Raw genomic sequence first — 24,444 nt, 5'->3', positions numbered from 1 at the left:
TGTATATCATTACTTAGAGATGTCAGTCGGCAGTGATTTGCACAAATTTTGAGGAACAGACCAAAAATATGAGGCAAAAATCTGGATAATTTACAGGTGTGTTAGTGGTCCTCGGACTGAAACTCATGGGACCCCGATGGATACAGGAAGGAAAGAAGAGAAAGTCCAATTATTACAAACAGCAATCAGCTTATGGTTGGTACAGAGCAATTAACAAGGAAGCACACTTATGATGGATGGTCACCAGACAGATGCACTTTCATTAAAAAGCCATTTGTTTTCAGTTTATCATGAGGATATTTCAGTCAGGTAGAGACAAAATATTTTACCTGCTCTTCCAGTCCTCTAACTCTCTGTCTGTGGGCACGTTCCCGAGCTTCCAGTGTCCGCTCTGCCTGCTGCTGGGTAGTACGCAGTCGTTCAGTCTCCATTTCTAGCTCTTGCCTGTGCCGAGCTGTTAGCTCCATCAGTCGTTGACTATGAGATCGCTCCATCTCTGTAACCTGGGCCTATGAATGAAAACAGAATGAACAGAGATGGTAAGAAAGTCTGCTATAACCCGAATGTATTTATAGTTTAACTTAAAATGTCTTAGTATTTTTTATATAAAAGAGGTTAGATGGTGCACATTTTTTTCTCATGGGGTCTACCACAGATGAGCACTTGAAACATAGTTGAACAACTGTAAAGTTGAAGAGTACGGAGAAATATTTCATGTTCATTTTATTCCTGAAAATGTTACAGTGCATTGGACATCATTGTTGATTTTCAGTACTTTAAATTATTTTCATTAGTACATTGAATTTATTTCACAGCATTATATCACCAGAACGTTTCAGTAAGATTACCAAAAATACTAGTACCAAAATGGTTATTGCACTCTGTGTAACCATGACTGGAAATAACTTGACTTCTTTAGACACCATGTTTCATCAGTGAAAATTGCATTGCTACTTATTAATAGAAAAATAAACACAAAATAAGTTCTACAGCTTTAAGTACACACAAAAAACAAAGTAGAAAATCATATTACATCACAATATATTGCTGCTGGGGTGCCTTCTGTGTGGAGGCTGCACATCTTTTCATCACAGACATGTATTTTCCCCAGCTGCTTATGCTTCGCCATGTGTATGTGTGTGTGTGTGTGTGTGTGTGTGTGTGTGTGTGTGTGTGTGTGTGTGTGTGTGTATTTGTCTACCCTTTCATGGGGTGGTGCCCTGTTGAAAACAAGATTATATGCTTTGTGTCATGGAATGCCAGGATAGGCATCGACTCTAACAATGTACTGCTTAAGCAAGTAATCAGAGAATGAATGAATGAACGCATGAATGAATGAATGAATGAATGAAGTGAAAGAATAAATAAAATTCCATATCAAGAAGACAACTGCATTGGAACAGACACCAGTGCACCTTATCTAGAAATGCACTATTGCAGAAAGTGGAATGGCTCTTATAAAGTAATTGGCAGTTCCAACTGTTCACAATTAAAAGACCTGGGTACTGGACAAGCTGAGACATACTTAATATTTACGTATTATTGTTTGACATACATCATTTTGACTTTTTTAATTTTCTCAAAAATTGTCAACATGGTCTCCTTATGAGTTCAGCTCATAAACTGCGTGCTATAAATTTTCTGAAACAATCCAGTGTTGACTTGTGATTTATTGTGCAACAGCATGGTAAGAGAAGATTTATTTTATTTATATTGAACTTCTGATTTTCACTGTGTGTAGGAAGAAAGTGATAGCTTGTAGACAGGAAGACTTATTTTGATTTATATTTTTTGCATCTGATTTTTGCTGTTTATTACAAAATGATAGATTTCAGACAGGCAAACTTTAGCCACCCCAAAGGGCTTGGTCATACCAATTGTGGACATGACAATCCAGAGCTTAAATGAAAAATCCAGTGTTGGGTTTTGATTTATTGTGCACTTGCTTGGCAAGAGAAAATTTATTTTGATTTATATTTTATATTTACTGTTATAATGAAGTGTGACTGTGAGCGATAGTGACTAGAAGATATTGTGTGATTTTTGCCCGGGATGTAAAGGACAGCCATCATATTAGTGTGACTTGCACGACTGATACTGTATGTCAGAGCGATGACTTTATGAATTACTACCCTTCTACAAAGCTAGCTCAGTTCACTTAATTGAATACTTAGTTGCACACTGTTTGTGTGACTTCCTCATACAACTTGACTTAAATTACTAATTGTTTTAATGTCTTTGAATTCTGTGGGAATGGATTTTGATTATTCTTTTGTTTTAAATTGTTTAATTATTTGTCACTGAAAATGGATTCTTAAATGATTGCACCATTAATGATTTGCTAAAGCAGAAATACTTGTACAAAATGTTATGTAAAAGCAGCAACTGATAAAATTGGAGACCTGTGTTCCAAATGTCAAACGTTGGATGATTTGCTTACAGTTATTATTAGTAAATCTAATTGTGCAATTGGCACAGCTTGGAAAACTATTGTCACCTATTTTAATGACTGGGCTGATGAGATAAATAATATTAGGCAAAGTGCAAACAGAATGTATTTAGGTAAGGAAGTACCCTCTGTCAGTAAAGATCACTCAACCCTTATAAAGTAAGATACTGCTGCAACTTTGGAATTCAGCTTAGTGGAAGGAATTTAACAAGTTTAGAGAGGGAAATTGCTTGAATGTAAAAAAAATGTTTAACATTGGATCTAGGCACAAAAGGACAGGAGGAACAAGATACTTAATTAAGAGAAGAGACAAAAAATATAAGAAATGGAAATGAGTCTGAACTGTAGCTTTAAAAACTGAAATAAACAAACCAGACAGACAAATGAAACATAGAGGGAGACATTATTAATAAAAATTCAAATAAAATTTATATGAGGATATTGAGAATAATAGGAAAGCATTTTATAGATAAATAAGATGTGTTAACAGAAAATACATACACATTGATAAACTGTGTGTAGATTGTAAAATGTATTTGAAGCACAGCAGATTACAGATATAGTTACAACAAAAACTTATGCAAAACAGTTTGGCTCCACAACAGGTTGATAAATTGTCTCAGTAACATCCAGGTAACTTCAGATACTAAAATTAACTTAGAGCATATTGAAAAAAAACTATGCAAACTGGACCCGAACAAAGTACTGGGAGAAAAAATTAAAATAATGACCCAAGAACACTTCAACATGAACTTACAGTGTCATCATATATGTTATTAACTAGGACATTTAAGTAAGGGGAGATTCTTCAAAACTGGACACCTGTACCTGTTAAACCTATCTTTAAGGTGAAAGGGACTAGGACAAACCCCGAGTCATATAGGCCAATAAGATTACTTTATTATTGTCAGAAAATAATGGAGAAGGTTATTTTGGATAAATTATTGTCAGAATTGGAAAGGTTGGAACTTGAAACCATTACATCTGCATGAATATGTTGAAAACAGATCTATAACCATGTGTGCCATGACATTCTATAATATAATATCAGCTATAAATGAAATAAATTGTGCTTTGATATAATTTATACAGCTTTAACTTCATCCTTTGATAGGGTCATACACAAAATACTTACAAATAGGACATGGCAAGTATCATACAGCAATTGAACAGCTGAAATTTTAGGTTATAGTCAGTGTGTGTCACAGGGTTCTGTCCTAGGCTCATATTTGTTTAGGTTGTATCTTTCAGATCTGTCTTTTTCATATGCGTGAGGTGTTCTACAGTATGTATACAGATGATTTGAAAATGGGTAAACTGATTACATGGGTTACAGATAGGGCATGTCTGCAACAGAACTTGACCAAACTCACCATTTGGACACAGGAGAATAATATGCTGATAAATACATAAAAAAAAAATATGAGATTGGGGAGAAATAGAGTAAAATATTCAACACAGCACACAGTGATTGAATTTGTAGATTCATTTCAGCACACTGGTTTATGCGTAAATTCAGCTTTGAGTTTTTCTAATCACATCAACCAGTACATTTATGATACCTATATAACTATAGGCTGTATAAAAAATATAATATTTTGTAAATCAGAAATGATGGAATCATTGTTTGCAAGTTACTTTAGACCTAAACTAGAATATGGAATAACAATATAGAAACCTTATAAGAAAACAATCATGAACAAATTGGAAAGAGTACATCGGAAATATACTGCAGACATCAGTGGATATGAAAATGTAAGTTATTATAAAAGACTAAAATATCTGAGCTTGTACACTGTCTCACATAGAGTTTGACGAGGATAAATTATTCAGGTATATGACGCATTTAGCGACAACTACTTCTGGGAATGTTTGGGGTTATCAAAAAGAAGTAAAGAATTATCCAACAAACTATGTAAAAGAATATATAGGAGCTGATGCATGAAATACACTACCAAATTATATTAAAGAAAGCACTAGTTTTGATATTTTTAAGAACAACATGGACACTTATTTTGGGAATGACTGTTTTGGTATGTTGGCAGGCTAGAAGGGCATTGTTGCTCATGTCTGACATATTTGTTTGTATGCATGTCATTTTATTCAGGGAATCTAAAGTGAAATTCTGGGATGAAAAGTCATATATTTTCCACATCTAGGGTAAAACAATGAAAAGAACAAGCAGTTATGAGTTTTTATTTTTTTTAATTTTCTTCAACTCCTACTATTATCGACATAGGTATAATGAAGCCACGCAGACAGCATAAATGTAGACATGCATTCTCTTTTCTGTACCAGTCTGAAAATTGTCCTGCCCAAAGTAGATGGATTTGCAGCATCACTGTTGATTCCTAACTATTGCGAGGTGTAACTCCGAATGTGGGATGTCCCCAAGCTATCCTGCTAGATATATGAATACATTCCTTTAATGCTAGCTGCAATTACTTTCATGTCATGTAGCTCACAGTACTTCTAGATAATTCGCTTTGAACATTGAATTCATGAAAGCTGCACCACGTTGTTGTCTTTTGTTTAGCATCCTGACATGATGTGATGTTAGAGTGAAGAAATATTTGCTATAAAGGAAGTAATACATCTGCAAAAGTGAATATTTGATGTTAAGTACTTTCATGTTTGGAAATACAGAAGTATAAATCCTTGTAGAACTTTGGCTGAAAACTGGAAGCTGTGGATCAGAAATCTGATTTATTCTTCACTACAAGTAGATTAGCTGAAAGCCTGAAGAAGCAGAATGCAGAACTCCTACATGTTGCTTGGGAAGAAACCATAACAGTATTTAACTCTTTAACACTACTGAGCTGTGGAATATCACACCTTTAGCATCCATCCATCCATCCATAACCTCCATTTTTCCCATTTTGCACATGGGCTTGGATTGCCACGTCAAGGGTGAGCATCATCTAGTCCCAATTATTAACACCACCAGATGGCTACCCCACCATGGCTTTTATGTCATAACATTAATACGTATGCATACTCACTCACACCTATGGCCAGTTTAGAGTGTTTAGTCTTAAATTCCAAAGCATGTTATGAAAAATCAAGTTAAACAAGCATAAGCCACACAATTGTGAATACATTTTAAGCAGTAAATGCTACTAAAAAGTTTTCTTTACAATGGTAAAAGTCAGTGTGCTCACAGTCTTTATATTGATAATGTAATATAATACAATGTACATAAACCCAGAAATATATTTTTTTCTCTCTAAAGTTTTACAAATAGCATTTCATGTCTTGGAAAGTGTATGATCAATACTTACAGTGAGAAATCGTTTTTTTCAGTCAGATGTCTGCTTTCATAGGACAACCATGTGTTTCTTTTTTGAGTGTTTTTATTGACATGTTTACAGAATGATTAAAATATGCATATTTAAATGATTAACATAATGGAATATATCTCAAGATGTACAGCTTACAGTAAAAATATTGATGACAGTTTTCTTCATCATATACGGTTTCACTTAATGCCATGTAATAGTTTGTAAGTTACTTGGTTTTAAAAATATTACTGTACATATGAAATGTTGCTTATCTTCATAAATATTAGCATGCATGGACCATAACAAAGTATTTTTCTGTCTCCCACCATGACATTTCAAACCATACCTTTCAATAACAAGTAGCACCTTCAGTTAAGAAAACACAAATGTAAATATGCAAATCTGAACAAGTGAAAACAGCGATTAATATTTCCACTGCAGAACAACCTGCATTAACAATTTTAAAGCTATTTGTTAAATACAATTTGCATTTTCTTATGCTGATGTTATTAATTGTTAAATTACTCATTTTAAGGAAGCCAGTCACAAAAAATGTCAGGATGCCATAAGGAGATATAGAGTTTAAATGGAAGTATATAAAAAGGCATTAGTGAGTGAATTTGTTCACTTTTCGTGATAAGGAAAAAAAAAGATAAAACAGCAGCACTACTTTCCAACCTGAAAATAATTTCACATTTATGAATTTCATATTTACTAGGCATTTGTTTTTTCAGGATTGCAAAGTCCTACAAGACTACTGATGCATAGTTTGCTAATTCAGACAGCTGAAGTTTGCGGATTTGGTGGTCAGTATGATTCTTCAGTAAGAGCTACTTTGTTGCTTTGTTATATAAGAAATCATGAAATGTGGAGGGGTCCTTTTTAAAAGCAACAGACCTGACCTTATCAAACATGTATGCAGAACAAGTTTAATTACTAGTCAACAGTTAAAGGAAGTATGTAAGATAAAACAGGACTCACATAAGACAAAAATGGGAAAAAAAAGTCAGGACGTGTTACAGCAGTAATGGTTCTGAAAGAGAAAACCATGAGACAATGAAGTGTAACAAATAAATGTTCCAAGATGGAGGTGCTTGAATTATTTTAATTAAGCCTTGCAGTGGTTATCAATCAAAACATGACAGTAAGAGTTATCCAGTTTTTAATCAATGCTGTACAATATGTGATGCAAAACATGCACTTATATAACATAAAAAGCAAAATCAAGTGAGTTCACAATAATCTGCATATTGGTGAACAGAAAATTGGTTTTTGTTAGCTTTGTGGCAGCAAAATACTGGATATTGTGAAATCTGAAGATGGATCTAAATACTCAAACATGTTTTTAAGTCAGACTGCTGGACAGATACACTGAGAATTAGCAGAGAGAATATACAGTTTAATTGAGATATGACTACAGAGTGCAATACCTTGTCAGAAAATACCTTTAAAACCAAAACACAGCTGTGTGCACATTGTTAAACTATTCTCACCATATGTCCCCAGGAGGTCAGAACTGCTGAAAATATAGTCACCGTTATCAAATTGCTGCACTCAAATAAGTACATTCTACTAATAATTTGGGTTGTATGGCTTATGAGAAGCTAGGAATGGTAAAAAGAAAATCACAGTGTTACAGCAAAGACTGTACATCTTCAGAATCATTCACATAGTCATATCAACATTTTAGATACTGTGCAGAGACATAAAATGATACCCTGCATGACTATGCTGACTAATCAGTTTTCCAGGTGAACATCATATAGTAAATAAGATCTGATACTGAGCCAGTAGTTTCTGCACTCAGAAAAGTACCTGCATTTCTCAGAAGTTAAGCTGAACAGCTGGTGATAATGGAATGATTAGTTACCACCAGGAAGCAATGACAGCAGACAAAAAGGGTACTAGTAAGGTCATTGTTGTGAAGAAAGATAAGAATGCTATCTGTATTAATTAATAAAATATGAAGAAACTGGCTAAACTTTAGCATTACCCATAGCTGATGGAATGACTGCAAAATGTTATATTTTCTCAATAATAGAAAACAGACCAAGTTTTTTTTCAGATAGTGGTTGATGAGCATTATGCCATTAGGAAGGTACAAACTCCTTAATCTTTTGTTTAGTATCACATCAGACACAAAGGTGTACAAAAGAGCTTTAGCTCAAGTAACTGAAGGCTTGTTAGGTACTGCAAATAAAATAGATGATCTCTTAGTGTGGGGTTATACTCAAGAAGAACATGAAAAAAGAATTATACAATTGCTAAACAGATTCTTCTATTTCTGTAGGAAAATATACGCAATTCTCTTTTATAGGAAGAGATGAATACTGTTCCTTTCAGACAGAATCCCCTAGATCTAATTTATAGTAGTGGACAGAGATCTTATAGGGCTCTGTTGTAAACAGTAGATTTTTAAAGCACCAGTCCTGCTGTGAACAAAGATGCTTCCTTTAAAGGACTCCTTGCATCTCCCTGCAGAGGTTTTGCAGGGAAAAACTGTGCATGTCCAACTTTTGACTGATCCACCTCTGTTTCCATTTTGAAAACACAGCGTACTTGGGGAATGTATAATATCTATTATTTAGAACACTGAAAAGAAATGTTAAAATACCTTTGAGTGAAAAAAAGTCATTGAGTCAGGTTACAAAACATATTTCTTGTCGATACCCAAATGTCAATGTTTTCTGAAAACATCTAGATCCTTTATAATCTTGGTAGACCAGTTTGACATATATGGTTAAGGAAGAAGGTTGTATACTGGATTTCATACCACTACAAAAGAACAAGGAATTATTCCAGATTCTTCTTTGTGATGAAGAAGGAGGCTCTCTAGACAGTTATTGTGGATGTGTTTATTGTGAAACCTCAAAATCAGAAAATTCAGAATGGGAAACTTAGATTATCTTACCTCTGTTTCATGGCCAAAAAATGATGTGAAGTTTGTTTACTGACGTCTCAAGCTTTCATACTCCAAGTAAATTCCATATATTACAAGAAGGGGATAAAAGTTTTTAGTATGCAGCTACTTCTCTTGGCCTAGTAGCTCCTCAGGGTATTGTTCAGATACTTGTCTGTCTAAATCAGCAGTCAGAATGAAAGCCATTCTGATTTATACACATGTAAATGTCTGTAACTGAAGTTTATTCTAGCTAGCAGCTGATGAGGCAACCCAAATGTGATGACCCCATTTCTACACTCAAGGTCTAGCAGTCATCAAGAAAAAAATCAAAGCTAGTCCTTTCACAGAAGAAAGTCTATTGAAACTGTGTTTGACACAGTTCAGCTTGACATGTTCCTGACTCAAGAAAGAGCACAGAATATGGCATCCCTGTTTAAGCTGAGTGCATTTTATACATGATTTTTTCCAGCAGTGTTAGATCACATGTCAGTATAGATACTGTAAAATTGTCTTTGTTACTTTTGTGAAACCTATTGCTATAAAATTGTAATTAACTTTCTTGGGGCTTTTCTCCTCTGGTCTCCACTGAAAATGGGCCTGTGCTCAGTTGGACCAACCTGGTTAACAAGTGTGAAATAAATAAATAAATAATAGTACGATAACTTGCAAAACAATTCTTCACAAGACGACATTTCAGTATTATCAGTGAAATTTATCAGATCAATCTCAAGATTCTGTGGAACTGGATCTGCCATTGACTCTATCATTTGGTAAGCAACTCAAACAGGGGGACTCTGGCCTCACAGATTCAAGCAAGTGATTTACAAGCCCTGCCCAGAGGAAGGTTTTGCTGGCAGATGCTTTGGACTCTGGTTGCAAAGTAAATTTTGAAAAAGAGAAAATTCAGGTAACATGGTCTCCTGCACAAATTCAATGGTACATCATTCTGAAGAAGATGGCAGTCAAAAATTCAAGACTTGCCTTTTGTTAACAGCTCTAAAAACAGCCCATGGAAGTATGATACAACATGAGCACAGCAGCATTAGGCCATAAAAACTTTACAGATTAGCCTTACAAATGCAATTTTACATCCCAAATATGCTCAAATCTTCATGTGCTAGACTAGATGCAGAATACTACAGCAAAAATATGGCAGGCTGTTTGTCTTTATGTGTTCTCACCTTCATTTAGAATGTCATTTTTATAAGCAAGAAGACAGTTTTAATGGCTTAAGAGGGGAAGGGACTCTAAATGTGTAGCCTGTTTTTTTTCAAGCAGATGGTTAGCAAATCATATGCTTAAAGCTGAATCTGGCTATCTTGTTAGCATGGGAAAGAGACAGAATTAAGGAGGACTTCAAAGATTTTTATTGTTCATTATATAGTCCAATTTCAGATGACCCTGTAGGTGCACAGGATTTTGATGCTACAAAAGTGTCTGGATTTTCTGATGAGGACTGTAGTGTGTTAGACAGGCCAATTAAGGCGGATGAAGTTAGGTGGGCTGTAACCCATTTCAAATTGCATAAGGCCCCAGGTGTCGATGGTTTTGCTGGGGAATTTCATAAATGGATGGAGCAAGAACTAACTAAGTGATGTTCTATGTGTCATTAATAATTCTGAATCTTTCCCAATGCAGGAGATAGTGGTTTGTAATAAAGCTATTATTATGATTACTCCTAACCATAAGAATCCATAATCTTCTCAGTGAGATTTCTGCCCTGTATATCTTATCAATGTTGATACCAAGATTTTTGCAAAGATATTTGCTGGGAAGCTCAAACCCTTCATGGCCAAAATAATTCAGGAAGGTCATGTAGCATTTTTGCTTTTATTACATAGGTATGGTGGCTCTAAGGAGAAGGCTGGGGTCATTTTTTTTAATATTAAGAAAGCCTTTGACACTGTATATTGGGGTTTCCTGTTTGCTATCCTCTGACAAAGGAATTTTGGACCACAATTTACTCACTAGGTCAGACGACTTTATCAGGATCTGACCTTTAGTACAATGGTAAATGTCAGTCTGTCCCAGTCACTCCCACTTGGCAGGAATATGAGACAAGGTTGCTCCATCTCACGAGTCTCTTTCTTTTAGTTATGAAAGACTTGGCATATCAAATTAGAGTTATTTTTGATGCCCAGATGACTATAGATGGCTCCTACCAGGCTTTTTTGCTTTTTGCAGATGACTGCGTTCTCTTGAGCTCTAACCTGCCATCAGTCATTGGGAAGATCTTAGGAATATTTTTCCTTCAACATAATCTCAGTAAAGCAGTTATCCTATGGTGTGAAACACAGGACCACACTCTGAACTCTGTAGGCATTGCACTGAGTTTCAAAGCCAAATACCTTTGCTTAATTGTTATGCCTTCTTTGAGAGATACAGTTGATTGCAATTTGCCAGATTTATTGGACAAAACTGTATGATTGTTATGTACTTTTTTGTTATAAACTAGAGCAGTTCAAGCTATGCCCCTCCCCCACATGTTGTACACAGGAATCTTCCGTTTTTTCCATACCACCTCATTTTGGACCAGATCCAAAGTCTTGTTGGCAGTGCAGTAGTGTGGGAATCCAGAACGGGACTGTCAATGTCTACTGGTTATCTCCCTTGATTCTAAGGAGGGTTGATTATTCGTCACTTTGCCATTTACTCTCTGAACTCTCAACTGAATATAATCCTTTGTGCTGCAGAGAGGTGCTCTGCCCAACCGGTGAATGCTGAAATTATTCAGGGTGATGACCTTTTAGATAAATGTTATGAATGGGCAGGTCATCTTTTTGGGGAGACTATGCAACCTAATGGTCTCAGCTGGGGCAGCGGCCCTACAATTTATATCTGACATCACCATAGCATATAGTCAACTCTGAGTAAAACAACTCAGATAAGATAGGCAAGTAAGGGTGTGGTAGAATGGGACCAGATTCTGGACATCACTTCTCCATCATCTTTGAAAGATCTAGTAGAGATTCAGACAATGTTTCAAATTGGAATGAATGATTGATTTGCTTACTATCTGATAAAATAGCTCTGGATTAACAGGACTGTCCCATCAGAGAGAGTTGGCAGATCTGTACCTTGGGGGAAGTGGAATAGGGCTGATAGGGGCAGGAGTGGACTGATATGCAGGGATCTGTGAAGTGTTAAAACATTCACTTCAAACCATTTAATTTCTAGCCATTTGAAAGCTGAGCAATGGGTGAAGCTAACCGCACAGGAATGGAACTTAATTTGGGATAGGTAGCTAGTCAAGGTACCAAGAACCGCAACTTTTGTTTTTAGTAAGATGGAATTATACTCCTGTAGCCAACAAGATGGGCCTGAAGAAGGACTCCAGTTGCTGGAGATGTAATCAAGAGGGTGGGAACAATCTACATAAGTTTTGGGATTGTCCCAGGATGAAATCTCAGTGGATGTGTTTAACTCAGAAGCTGAGAGGTAATCTAGACCTCCCATCCTTCTTGGTTTGGAAGTTTTAGATTTTTTGGAATCAGACTGACCATGAGATATGAGTATAGATCTCAGCTGGAAATAACATGATTTTTGTCCACTATTGTTACACTGTTATGTGCTAGACTTTGGAAAAGTAAGGTTTCTCCCTCACCAAGTCATAACTTAGGACATACATTGCATTCCTTCAAAAGTGATGATTCTGTGCACTCATTTCCTCCTCATTGGAAACTATTCTTAGATAATATTGGATAAGTTGTTTGTAGGATTTCTACCTCAAATAACTATTTATGTTATCATAATCTGTCTCTATTTTTGCTACGAATGCTGGGCTTAATAGATATATATACTGTATATAGTTATGTCATTTGTTAATGTTCATGATTCATTTATGTTCATTGTTGATGGTTTGTTCTTCTATTTTTTCCTTGTAGAAAATTCAATAAAGTTTAGTTAAAAAAGCATGAAGAGAAGAAAATTTTAGAAGAGTTTTTCTCCCCTGGACCTGCCCAGTGGCTTCACTAATTTCAGTCAAATGGCCTATTCATTTAGTTGTGAGTACCAGCCATGAAACCCTAGGCTAGGTGATAAACCAAATTTGATCTTGCCCAGGGGATCCTTATCAGTTCATCTGTTCTCCTTTGGAGAAAATTAGGTGGTAGAGAGAAGGCCGGCTTTCGGTCCAGAGGAGTGCCCTACCCCTTGTTCCCCCCCTTCTTTCCCACGCATGCTCAGTTAGCACTTCATGTAACTGGGACATGCAACAGACATCAGCACTGAGCTGCCCCTCGATGCTAAAAGGGATATAAGTCTGCAGGACCATCCCCATTAACTAACAGTGAGGCACCACAGGTAGCCCCTTCAATCTCCACTGAGTAATTATGCCCTGCATGCATGTGCCTCCAAGGCTGTGCCTTCACTGAACAATGGCTCTCATTCTTCTTTCTTCCTGACAGCTCTGTGAAGTTCTTTAGCCACCAATTGAAACTGGGTTACCTGGGTTAGAGTCAGAGTTTGATCCCTCTACACCACTGGAGCTGGCTAAGTCCAGATGATTTTCATCACCTCTTATGACCTGAGACAAACACTGTTCTCATCTCAGTTCTTAAATAAATGACTGACCAATCCCATAAGGGTGTCGCCTCCCCAGCAAGGAGGGAACGTTAGCCATCCATACCTGAAAGACTGTTACCTTATGGTTTAGTGGGTAATGCTCTGATTCCAAATAAAGAGCTGTTTCTCCTATATTAAGAGTTTTACAAAAGGCAAGAAAACTCACTGTTTAAGAAGTTCTATTTATCAAAATAAAACATACTTTCCCCCCTATTATGGGACAGCAATATTTTGTTGATTATCTTAGCAATTGCTACCCAAATGCTTGCGGATTGTACCTGATAAGACTTACTATACTTCCTTGTTGTGTGCCTAGTGAAAGAATCTTTAATGGCTCCTCAACCAATGATGAGGAGGTTTTTAGGAAACAGTTGCACCATAATCCTTTAAAAAATTTATTCTTTCAGAGAGAGGCCTTCATTTTCTCTTTGAAAGAATGACAAAACTTCTTACTGAGTATGCATTCTTGGCTTTCTTAAAGCTCTTTTCTTTGGACAGAACTCCCTGTGGTGTTGCAGAAGAGGTTTGGAGTTGTAGGCTCTTAAATGATTATAGCCCTACTTGGAATTTCACCAGGATGCAGCAGCACAGGCTGATGAAGATTAACTCTGCTTTACCCAAGGGCTCTAATGGCTGCTGTTTGGGGAAGGTTTCATTAGGACTACCCTCAGGAGGATAGATATTACCACAAACAAGTTAAAACTATGGTGTCATGAATGATTTGGTCCTCTACTACTAATGCGAGTATATCACAGAACTATACTTTCTAGAGATTCTGTTTTGTGATTCTGCATTCATTTTTATTTCTATGTCCAAAACATAATTACCCACAGTTAATTTCCCAAGTAAAATAAACTGTTCGGTATTTCCATTTTTTAACTTTGGAATTTGATTATTACTATTTTAGTTTTCATGTTGTGTGTAATGATTTCATTCTGCATTTTGCATTGCAAATATCTTTTCTGTACTATATGTGTTACTATTGTTCATTTTCACAGTTGTATATTATCCTTTCAGAACTAATGGTACATTTTTTCTTTTTATGCTTATTGGTTTTGTGGTATTTTTTCCCCTGAACTGCACTATTTTAATATGTGAAATGTTACTGCGGATTACACATGGTCTTCGCAGGAACTATAAGTATACGATTACCTTGAGAGTTGTTGGTCCCTGTTACCTAGAGTACCAAAAAACATACAGATCCAGCAGGATACTGCTACTGACTTAAAATATTGTATGGGTAAGTGATCAGCTGGGACAGTCAATCATAGTACATCTGAATGTGAAGGCCTTTACTTAACATCACAATTATCGGAAAGCAAATTTAAATGAGATTAACGAATAATACATAGAAAAGCATTACAGTCCTCAGAATTCAAATTTAATGTCTCATGGAGGAAATTGTTCTCATACAGCATGCTTCAAGTAAAGAATGACCCAAATGGACTAGGATTCTATTTATGTTGAGCAATTATCCTCAATTTCTGCAAAGATGAAAACATGCATACTTTAACTGCTGAGTATTACAGGTCTATATCTTATATGTGAATTAGAAACCTCAAATATTATGTCTTTCAATAATATTATTTATTATTTATTTGTTTGTTTGTTTTTATTGACTGGGAAAGCCCATTTTCAGATGGGACCCAGGGAGAAAAGCTCCACAGAATCAATATCTTTACATAAATTTATGGCATAAAATACAGAAATGTTTACATAAAATTAATGTTCTCAAAAATTATACTTTAAAAACAGAGTTGTTTAACATATTGTTATAACAGATTTTGGATTTTTGTGATAGTACACCTAATATTCTTCCATGAAACTGTAGCATAGATTTTAGAATTACTTCACATAATATTTAATTCATATATGCAGCTGAACTGCAGTAACACGTAAAGCTATGATAACTGACAGGTATGAATATTGTCTATATACACACGAAGAGAGTGGAAAAGAAATCTATTCTTTGGAATTAAACACATTTGAAATAGTTAAAGAATAAAAAGAAGTTAATTATAGTAAACTGGAAGAGTAATTGATGTTAGTTACGCAAATTAAAAAAAGTGGATAGCGGGCATGTGAAGCAATGAAAAAAAAAGAGTTTGTTGGTGAAGGGGAGATATATAATTTATATACTATGCAAATTTGACTTAAAATAGCCATTTGTACAAGAACTGATGGACAAACAGACTCAGTTATAGGGATCAGAAGTAAATAAATAGATTTTGTGTCTTTGAATAGGGCACTTATTAAAATATTGTCATTTTACTATTTATTTGTTTATTGACATTTGATTACTAGGAAAGTCTGACTGGGAAGAAGCCCATTTTCAGCGGAGGCCCAGGGCAGAAACCTCCAAAGTATTACAAAACATTTTAAGAACAAAAATTTTGCAATCTTCAAAAGTAAAATAAAAACATCTGCAGTTTAAATAATTATAATAAATTAGACATAATATACAAACATTGGTTAAGAATCGATATGTGATATATGACAATCATTTAATATTTAAAGAAATCATAGACAGTTTGTAGATAAATTAAAGGTAAGTTAGTCTAATACAAATATGAATTGCAATATGAAGTGAGTGAAAAACAGGCTTATACTATATTTAGAGAGAAATTCAGGGAAGAGAATTAGATAGGAGTAAGGAAGTAAGCGATGAAGGGAGAGTAAGGAGGTATAAGGAATGAAAAGGTACTTGTCCACATTTAGAGCTATACCCCGGGATTTACTAATCTTCCATGCAGGACTAGCTTAGCCTGCATGGAAGCGACAGTTTAGTAGCAGGACGGTAGCGTGCCATGCATATTAATGAGGCATGCTGCCCGAGCTCCTAGGCTTACACGGAGCGTGTAAGAGTGCAGGGGGCATGTCTGAGAGCAGAGCTCTCAGATTGAATATGCCCCCGCAATGTAGAACAGCAGAAAGGGGTACGCAATGAGCGAGACCACTCACAGGTGACCTCATATCCCCATCAACAGTCCCCCTAGTGTACAATAGCAACAGCATATATAAATAAAATGAAGAAACCATTTAATTTTTTTCCAAAAATCCGATTAAAGCTAACGATAGGTGTGCGGGTGTGCCCATCGCTTAACTATGGTTAATGCAACTTAAATGGGTGAAGAGGATAACAAGGAAAATATATGCAAATGAAGCAGTATAGCAATAGTGTAGTGAGCAGAGCATTTGCCTTACAAGCAGGCAGTCCTGGTTCGAGTCCCACTACAGCACATTCCATTTTACATGGCAAAGCATGCTATGACCAATATTTTTGTTGCATAACCCACTAAATAACATATTTATGAACTGGAGTACTGCAGTAAATGCACATGTGAGGTGTCAGTGTCATAATGAAAAAGGCACTAATATGCAGGTTTCAGCACAAATAAGCAGTAGTAAGCATATTTAAGCATAAGTAAGCGGCCTTAAGCCCATTTGCATGGCGGTAAGCAATGCTTACACTGGCTAAGCAATTCTGAAGCTAACTCTCTGTAAGCAGATGTAACAGCAGGTTAACAGTGCTTACCATTGCGCAAACCCACATACAACTGCTCAAAAGTGCCTTAATCACTCTGTATCCAACGGCCCTTGTTCTGCCCATCAATGAAATAAACAGTCATGCAGGTCTCGAACCCAAGACCCTAAACAACATAGTCACAGTAGGTACCACCAAGCCATCATAGAAGTACAGAAGAATGAGGTAGCAGCAAACAAGTCCTCACCATTGTATAACCAAACTGAACCTATGAAAAGAATCAGTATCCAGTCATATGTTTCATAACCCACTACATAACATAAATTTGTGAACTGGAGTACAGTAGTAAGCCCAGAAGTGAGGTGTAATTGTAACAGAGTGTTGAAGTCCCCAATAAAACACAAGGACCCCACAGAGTGTATGTACTCATTAATCATGGATACCAGGCATACATATAAGGTGTAATGATTAATAACTCAATGCCAAAAAGGCATTATAATGCAAGGTCTAATGTAAGCAATGCTAAGCATTGCACAGGCCAGCTTAGGAGGTGTGAGCCATGTGTAGACCAGCTAACTCATTGTGCCAAGTGGTATACCCCTTTAAACAATGCCAAACCTAGGTAAGCAGGTGTGCCCATAGCTTAGCCTTTTCAAAACTGGCCAATCATGGAAAAGTGTGGGAAATCGGCCCTACTTAAACCCAAGAGATGGGAATACATCTCATAAGTGGTTGTAGCTTCCCCCTGCAGGCAGTATGGCAGTAAAGGGAGAAGGTGTGTGCTTCCAGGCGCAGTGTTGGTGCATCCAGGAGTCCAAGGTCATGGCAGGACCCCTAGTTAAAGACCATGCTCAGAGACTGCTGCAGGGCCAGTGCCAGGGCTCCCAATATAAGGCAGAGGCCTGGGACCATCTCGCCCATGATCCCACTGGCATATCCAAAACTGCTGAGCAGGTCAGGCACCACTATGCCGACCTGACGTGGTGTATGGGGGACCTCTTGGAGGAGCGGCTCCAAGAGGCTAGAGCATTAGGGGATGTTCCAGCCATGTGTATCACCCCAGTATGTGTGTAATAATTGCCATCCCAGGTATATCATGGATAGGCATGGCTAAATACTCCTCTTATGTCCCCTACAGCTGTAATGGAGCGGGCTGCGAACCAGGAGGCCCACATCAGTCACCTGGCGAGTTTGCGATGCGACGCAGCTCAGTAATACTCATGCATTTACTGTCACAGGAAATAAAAATAAGAGTAGTATTAAATTAATTACTTGTATAAAACCTGTATTGTTCAAGGCAAGTACTGCATACACTAGAGAATGACAGGAAGACTCTCATATTATTTGTAAGTCAATAAAAGTGTAATAGCCTGACAAAACAGGTTTAACTGCAGGACTGCATGTGTATATCCTGGTATCGTACAGTAATGTAGATATGCAACCATATAATAGTACTGTAGTATTAAGCACTGTTACCCACACCATGCACCATAAATTGAATGTGTAGGAATGCCTGTATATGACATGTGTAATCCCCAGAGGCCATTTAGTACAACTGAGAGACACACAGGCAGTAAACAGGGAAAATTCAGACAACAAAAATGGAATAGCACATGCAACTGAGATGTGAACTGTTGTTTTTTTAGCACACACGGATGCTGTTCGTATCCTGCCAGTGGTAGTAGTCTGCATACAGAATCATACCCCACAACTTTACAGATATGTCCGGAATGTCAATTAAAGTGGCCCATATCTGTTGCCTATCAAACTGTCCTCCTGGGAAATCAGTGGGATGATCCCAGATGTATAGGCAACTAACAGGAAATACAACTGATTGACAGCTATGAGAACAAAGCTGGCACACTAGCAACTCCCCAATACCTTATGTGACTAACAAGCCATGTCTGTCCCATTTAAACCTCAAGCAACTCCCCAATACCTTATGTGACTAGCAAGCCATGTCTGTCCCATTTACACTCCAACTTGTCAAGCTGTGGTCAGAGTGTGTACAGTAACAGAGTGAGATGTATGTGCATAATAGTAATGTGGGATCTGGTACTGTGTGTGGGAACATTCAGGTAGTGCTAATAAACATTCCTCCCACAGGTCTGTCAGATACCAACACTGTGGCCAGAAATACAAGAATGATATGCATTTGCTCTGCATAATAAGGTATTACACTTCACTGTCACCCACACTGTCCAACAACATATAACTGTCTAGGAAACTGTATATGAGTGTTGTAATACAAGGTCAGAATGCATAAGCACATGGGATTAATAAGACAGAAAGTAGATAGGATATATACAGCAATAGCTATATAGCAGACATAACTGTGATGGACAGTGTTTATGTTTTAGCAGACACAGCCATGGCCTGAATCCTGAGAGTGGTATCAGGCTGCATACAGATGCATGCCACACAACTTTACAGATGGGGCCAGATTGTCCAGTATATGTGCCCATATCTGCTGCCTGTCCCCCTGGTAAGTCTGTGGGATGATCCCAGATGTATAGCCAGCAAACAGGGAATACAAGTGATTGTCAAACATCATGAGAACACACCTGTCACTGTAGCAACCCCCAAAACTGTTAGGAGAGTAATATTTCAAGTATGTCCTATCTACACTCCCATGCCATCAAGCTGTGACCAGAGTGTGTACAGTAACAGAGTGAGATGCATATGCATAATACTAATGTGTAATCTGGAACTTTGTGTAGCAACAGTCAGGTAGTGCTAATAAACATTGCTTCCACAGGTATGTTGGATATGAACACTGTGCTGAGAAATACAGGCCGTTATAACCTGTACTGGTAGTGTTCATTTGGTATTGTAGGGAATCGCGAGTGTTGCAGTTTCTATGAATAATAAAGTATCACTGTCACTGTCACCCACACTGTGCTGCATAATATAACTGTGTAGGAAAGCATGTATATGTGTGTGTTAGGTCACTAAAGGTGGAAGAGGGCAATATTCTAGATATGTCTAGGCACACCAGCATGTGGTCAAGACATGGCCAGAGTCTGTGCAGAAAGAGTTGGATAGCTATGTGCAAAACAGCAACCTGGAATCTGGGAGTATGTGTAGAAACAGTTAGTCAGTGTTAGCAAACATTCCCTCCACAGGTATACCAGGTAAGAGGTGTATACTGCAGGTAAAACCGGGTCATGTGTAACGATGACGACAGCCATATCACTGTCCAAACTAAGGCTATAGGGCAGTGTAGTAAGACTTGTAAGGTACAGATAACAGCACTGACTAGGAAAGTAATGTGGACTACAGGAATATACTAGTTCTTAATTGACATCTTTCTCCCCCCCTACCATATCTCCAACAATAATCAACATACCCACCCAAACTGGTATGTATTGACTCTGATAATGTCCAATTGTTTGATAAATATATTAATGGTTCCCATGCATGTGCTTTACTGAATTATTCCAACATTGGTGGCATGGTGCCATCAATGTACATTCATGCTGTTCTTATTACCACTGTGGTCCCATATATGCATGTGTTCTTTTGCTATGCAACTGTTCTGTATCTGGTGTCTGGGTTAATGGGAATATCTATGCATGCTGTTATACCCTACCCTGGAGTGTGTTGACTATTACTAATGCATATATGATGATTAAATCTAAACACTATAGAACGCTTGAGAAGGCTGGTCCCTGCGGACCCACCTGTCCCACCTCAGCTGGTCGTGGCACCAGGCACCAGGCTGTCTGGGGCCCAACCCCACACCTCCCTATCCTTTAGTCCTGCACCACCTTCGTGTGGAACCACCTCAGGGAATGGGGCACGCTCCCCCCTGGGAGTGGGTGCGGACAGGCACCTGTCACCCATCTCCAGGTCGGGGTCATGGTGCATAGAGCGATCAATGAGCAGTTTAGTGATCTTCTACACCAGCTCGAGGGTCGCATGTTTCGAGAGTCAGCCTGGCTCTGTGACTCAGCCTCTAGCACAGCCACCTTCAGGGCTGTGAAGTTGCAGTGGTAACTGCCCATGGGTGGGGACCTCAGTCTCACTGTTACCACTAGGGCACTTGTGGGCTTCTGATATCCCAACACCCCTCCCCATCAAGGTGTTTACCCCCCACGTGTCATATACCGCCCCTGTATGCATCATGTTTGTCTTGTCTGTTAACCTACCCATCCTACCTCCCCAAATATACCTGCTATCCCTCCCCAACATCCCACTCTTACTTGAAAAAAAGAATAAAAGGGCAATCTGTTCTCACAAAAAAATCTCACCCCATACATAACTGTCCATTTCACATGTGTCCACTGGACACATGTAATCCAGTCTAATTGGCATCACAGCTTATTATTGTTGTCCTCACCCCTCTCCCAGGGGTTTGAGTGTCCAAATCTACCTCCAAATTCAGTGTATATACACAGCTGTTGCTATAGAAGAAATGGGCAGCTATGGACCTTCTCTACACCCTTCCTGCACATGCCTAGCTATTTTCCCTAATGTCTTTCTCTCTTTGTGCCCCTTTTTCACCACTTTCCTATCAACCTTTTTTCTTTTATTTTAAAGAAATTAGCACGGGGGTAAGTGGGAGTAAAAACTTTTAAGCAGCAGTAAGCGGGTCTAAAGCTGTTTGAGTGGGGGTAAGCAATGCCTACACTGGTTAAGCAATTTAGAAGCTGAGTATAAGAAACTGTATCCAGAAGTTAGCAATGCTTACCTCTGCGCAAACACATGCAAACCCGCTTACAACTGCTTTAAAGTACCTTAATCACTCTGTATCCAACAGCTCGTGTTCTGTCCAGCAACAACATTAACAGTCTCTGTAAGGCTCAAACCCAGGACCTTGCACACCATAGACAAAGTGATTTCCCACTAAGCCATGCCAGATATACATAATCCTGATGTTTTCAAACACATATCATCCACCCAGTCATTAAACAGTACAGAGAATGTATTCTAACATTTAGATGTATGTGTGTGTGTGTGTATATATTAATATCTAAACAAATACAACATATCTATATATGTGCATATATATATATATATATATATATAAACATATATACATGCAAATGCCTACATCAACACATATATATGTCTACACCTATATATCTACATATACTCAGCAAGGTACATATATGTAAGCAGATATATATCTATGTAGGTATGTAATGACATAGTTATATATATGTAAGCAGATATATATATCCATATAGGTATATATGGACAAACGTGTAGATATTAATGGGAGATTAACTAAATCATATATGTCCACATGCACTGTTAATGGGGTTGAGAGGTCCCAAACAACATACGTTTTGTACGAATAGGTATACTCACCCCCCCCCCACAGCAAAACATGTCCACCCTGCAATACACTACCAAGTGTTGCAGATCCCATAATCAGGACCTGACACAACATGGGCACAAGATGTTAACAGCACTACATCCCACCTGTATGATATCAGGCTGGTATTGGTAACATATCATGCAGTACAGTCTGGCTCCCATAGGAAATGTAAAATGTGGAAGCTATAAAAATCCTCAGGATACATATACACAGACACATATATGCAGATAAAGATATACAGATATACATATATATATATATATATATATATATATATATATATATATATATATATATGACTACACATACACACGCAGAGATATGTACAGAAAGATACTTATATAGTAGGTGCACACAATATGGAATAGCCACTATGCCTACAGTTAACACCCTAACAACTGGACATTGGATGAGCCACCCATACAAATGACATTTGTTGCCTGCAACATATACCCACAGAGAGGTCATAGGATAAAACACCACACACAGGTTTGCAGAAATGGAAAACCTTTATTTCCGTACTATTACAGATTTATATGCCATGTCATATAGCTGTTCAGACACTGACATCCATATAAAACGAGTAATGCAACTGTGAAACAGTTATACTAATACAGTAGTCTGGAAAGGTCCACAACTGTTGCTGTCCAGGCCACGTCCTTCAAATCATACAATAGTAAAGACAGACTGGGCTACAGGATACCACATAATCAACAGTAAGTAATGCAGGTTTATAGTTCAGCAGCCTCTGTCTACACTCTGTACACAACCACTAGATGGTAAAGACTTCAGTTGACCAGATGGGATGTAACTGTTACATAACAAGGCATAACTGACACCATCACAGGCATACTGACAAACAGAACAGTCTGTATGGCAGGAGGCAGTAGACCTGCAGTAGCCCACTTTATGTAAGTAATGTCAAGATAGGTGAAATGTATGGTACTGTACATCCAGATACCTTAAGGCAGCTCACCCCTGATACCCCCACATTTTGTAACAGCCTAGGTTATGTATGCTGCACCCCCCCCAGACTCAATAATATTGGGCCATATACCACTGTTATATAAACTGGCCTCTGGAGTGCATATGGGCACACATGTATTGTGTACGTGAAGCCCACACATATATGGCCCCAGCCCCACTGTATGCATGGGGGATACAACAGCAGTGGACTGCTGGCAGGAATGGCAGCATGGAATACGTATATGTGCATATATATCACTATCTGTATATGTGTAGACATATAATGCTCTGTTAATGTATATATCTGGGTGTGTCTATGCATATCTAGGTACATATACATACCCATCAATATATGTGGATATGTACATGTGTCATTATCTATACGGATATCTGGATAATCATATGTACATATATTTTCACCATATGTCCTGAACATGGAATGTAGCCCTACCTCAGCCTCTATAGTCTCAACTTCATAGTGCAAGGGGGTGTCAGGTATGTATAGCAGGTATATTAGTAGACTATTGCTACTGTAACAGAGATTGTCTTCACAGACATGGTGTGTGTGGGAGGCCACATCTACTTTTCACATGTGCCATATTGGCTATTGACAGACATCCTAAGGACATCATAGTGCAGTATCGCTGCAAGCAAGTAATGCTCCTGTGGACTACAGCAGAGATATTGTCCAATATATGTGGACATTCTGACACACTCTGTACAGTCCAGAGGTATACACAGAACCCCTTAGTGGAGAACATGTGGACCAAGCCTGACAATATGGATGTTAACAGCCATGTAGATCGGTATAACACATAACGACTGGTATACATTCGCTCCCCCATAGGATATGCATTCACACACCCCTGTCTGTCCTAACACATAATAACTGCTGGTACAGAGGTGCCATGGCCACATACTACCCACTAGATATTGACATACATCTGTACAGCATCCCACTGCTCTGTCTGACATAGAAGACTGTTAAGGGAGACCCGGCAGCAGTGCATCTGTCAAGTATCTGGACATGACATCTCACTGGGTAAGTACACTAAGCTGCTAGACATGTAACAAAGCACTGTGCAGGCTACATGCAGACTGGCTCAACACTGGCCTACATCTCCTATGGGGGAATGCACATGTACCTGCATATATAGCAGGCTCTACAGGCATGTCACAGCACAGGATAAGATACACCTGTGTGAAAGTGCATAACCACAACCAATGTGAACACAGTCACAGCCACATATGGTAAGCTAGCATAATATTACAGTATATGGACTATCTCTTCATCACCATCCTCACATGTGCCACTCACACAATAACCCTACCTATACTGGGCCCTACACAGTGTGGTCTGATGCCTGTCTGCGGTATGAGACATGTGTGGGTATGGCCCTACAAACATGTAAGCCAATACGGTAACATACAGTGGGGCAGCATGTAACATCAGATAGAATGGGACTGGAATGA

General features: G+C 38.0%; 1 protein-coding gene across 1 annotated transcript in view; it reads right to left on the bottom strand.

Moving 5' to 3' along the window:
• Positions 1–305: 305 nt before the first annotated feature.
• The window catches only part of LOC122801244 (rootletin-like), a 2,937,720-nt gene continuing 2,913,581 nt past the window's right edge, over positions 306–24,444 (bottom strand). The window contains exon 31 of the mRNA XM_044070796.1: positions 306–509. Within this exon, the coding sequence (XP_043926731.1) occupies positions 306–509 (204 nt within the window). The remainder of the gene's footprint in view (positions 510–24,444) is intronic.

Source organism: Protopterus annectens, chromosome 4.part1 (genome assembly GCF_019279795.1).
Source record: "Protopterus annectens isolate FY-2018-M chromosome 4.part1, PAN1.0, whole genome shotgun sequence".
NCBI classification, from domain to species: Eukaryota; Metazoa; Chordata; order Ceratodontiformes; family Protopteridae; genus Protopterus; species Protopterus annectens.
The sequence above is the reverse complement of the archived record's forward strand: the minus strand, read 5'-3'. Positions and strand labels throughout refer to the sequence as shown.